The sequence below is a fragment of the Fukomys damarensis genome, unplaced genomic scaffold, assembly GCF_012274545.1.
Source record: "Fukomys damarensis isolate Sample0158 unplaced genomic scaffold, DMR_v1.0_HiC HiC_scaffold_1, whole genome shotgun sequence".
NCBI lineage: Eukaryota > Metazoa > Chordata > Mammalia > Rodentia > Bathyergidae > Fukomys > Fukomys damarensis.
Genome location: NW_022900913.1, coordinates 29,006,708 through 29,009,138, shown reverse-complemented (window position 1 = coordinate 29,009,138; position 2,431 = coordinate 29,006,708). Strand labels below are relative to the sequence as shown.

Sequence of the window (2,431 nt, the reverse complement as noted above, 5' to 3'; positions counted from 1 at the left end):
TTTTTTTTTTTTTTTTTTTTTTTTTTGGTACGGGGGAATCAAACTCAGGTCCTTGTGCTTTGAGGCAGGTGCCAGAACCACTGAGCTAAATCCGGCCCCCTGAAGTAATTTTAATGGCTTCTTTCTCCTATAATTCAGGAACTTTATAATGTATCTCTATTTATATTATTTCTCAATATCCATGCCTGTAAAGGATCTTACCAAAAAAGTTACCACGTATGAAGATATAAAGCCAACATGATAAAAAACAGCAAGCCTCTCAACATTTCTCCACCTTTATGTGATTATGTTTTGCAGCAAAACAAGCTCAGATTTTTTTTCGGTAGTACCAGAGAATGAACTCAGGACTTTGTACTTGCAAGGGAGGCCCTGCGTCAATGAACTAAATCCTGGGCCCCTATAGATTTTAATATTATACCTGGAATACTTTTTTAAAACTTCACTGATTTCAAATTAGACACAGGACTTTTTTATGACCTAAGAATATACAATTAACTAAAATGAAAAAGTTGGCCAGGCATGGTGGCGAATGCCTGCAATCCCAGCATGGGAGGCTGTTAGACACAGGACTTTTTTATGACCTAAGAATATACAATTAACTAAAATGAAAAAGTTGGCCAGGCATGGTGGCGAATGCCTGCAATCCCAGCACTTGGGAGGCTGAGGCAGGAGGATCACTGAGTTCAAGACCAGCCTGGGCTACATAGTGAGTTCCAGGTCAGTCTCAACTACATAGTGAGACCCTGTCTCAAAAAACCAAAAAAATTAAATTAAATTAAATTAAAAATAAAAATAAATAAAATGAGAAAGTATCCAATCTTTTAATATCAGGAACTTTGCCTGCATTGTGTTATGAAAACCTAGAAAATGTTACTTTAATAGAAGTCTTTTAAGAAAATCAGGGACACTGGGGATTTAGCTCAGTGGTACTTCTGCCTGCCTCACAATCACAAGGTCTAGAGTTCAATCCCAGGTACCAAAAAAATAAATAAATAAATAAATCAGGTACCTGGATGATGATTTTGAGCAATCTCTGACCATATTTGAGCCTGATGGTGTTGGTTCAATATCTTCATTCTGTCTTAACTGTTTCTCTCTGTTCATTTCTTCCTCTTTTTCTCTTGCTTCTAAAAAGGAAAAAAATTCCAACACTTAAGACTTTAATATTTATTAATGTTTGAAAGGCTGAAAATTAACACAGAAAAATGAGACTTAGATAATTAACTGCAAAAACTTAAGCTATGACACTGCCCTGTGAGAAACATTAAGGCAACATTACCCTATTATATTATATTATGTTATTATATTATTATATTACATTATTATGAAACCCAACAATATTATTTCTGGGTACATATTCAAAGAAATTAAAGACAGGGTGCTAAAGAGGCACTTTAAACTCATATTTATAGCAGCATCATTTATAAAATATGGAAGCAAACCGTCCATTTATTAGATGAATGGATAAGCAAAATGTAGTACCCATACAATGGGATATTACAGCCATGAAAAGGAAAGAAATTCTGCAATAGGCTAACTTGGAAGGACCCATGAGATGCTACACTGAATCAAATAAACCAGTCACAGAAAGATAAATACTATATGCTACTAATACAAATACCATATTATCTTAAAATGGCAGATTCTCAGGAGATGGGGGAGAAAGAAAATTGTATTGTTTAATATGTGTACAGAACATCAGGTTTTTAAAATATACTCTCTGTACTAAAAAACAGGGTAGGCTTTTTTTTTTTTTTTTTTTGGTACCAGGGACTCAGGACCTTGTGCTTGAGAGGCAGGCAGCAGAAGGAACACCTGAGCTAAATCCTTGACCCAAGGTAGGCTATTTTTACTGCAGAACAATTCACAATAGCCAGGACATAAAACCTGCTTGGATGTCCATCAACAGAGAAATGGATAAAGAGAATACCAAACCAGCACGACAAGCAATTCTAAACAAGATCCTAGAAAAAGACAATGAAGGCAACAACGCCATGAGGCCCAACAGAGCAAATCAAATAGGCAAGGCAAGAAATTAAAAGGAGGTGAAAAAGTAAAAACAGTCAACAAAAGGCCAATAACATGTCAATAATAAGTCAGTACATATCAGTTATAACCAGCAATGTCAATGGCCTCAACTCACCAATCAAGAGAAATAGACTGGCAAAATGGAATAAGAAGCAAAATCCAACAATAGGTTGTATACAAGAAACACACCTAGTGCAAAAAGAAGTCCATAGACTGAAAGTGAAACGATAGAAAACAATTCTCCATGTGACAGGAGCCCAGAAAAAAACAGGGGTAGCAATCTTATTTGCAGACAAAGTAAATTTCAAACCAAAACTGAATCTAGTATTATTGATGTAGGACAGTACTGTATCATACCTCTATGAATGTAAAATATCTAGTACCTGCTTTATGATACATAGTA

General features: G+C 35.3%; 1 protein-coding gene across 1 annotated transcript in view; it reads right to left on the bottom strand.

Annotated features, from left to right (window-relative positions):
• Positions 1 to 2,431, bottom strand: part of LOC117285224 (WD repeat-containing protein 70-like) — a 76,015-nt gene that overhangs the window by 49,483 nt on the left and 24,101 nt on the right. The window contains exon 4 of the mRNA XM_033761197.1: positions 1,010 to 1,127. Within this exon, the coding sequence (XP_033617088.1) occupies positions 1,010 to 1,127 (118 nt within the window). The remainder of the gene's footprint in view (positions 1 to 1,009; positions 1,128 to 2,431) is intronic.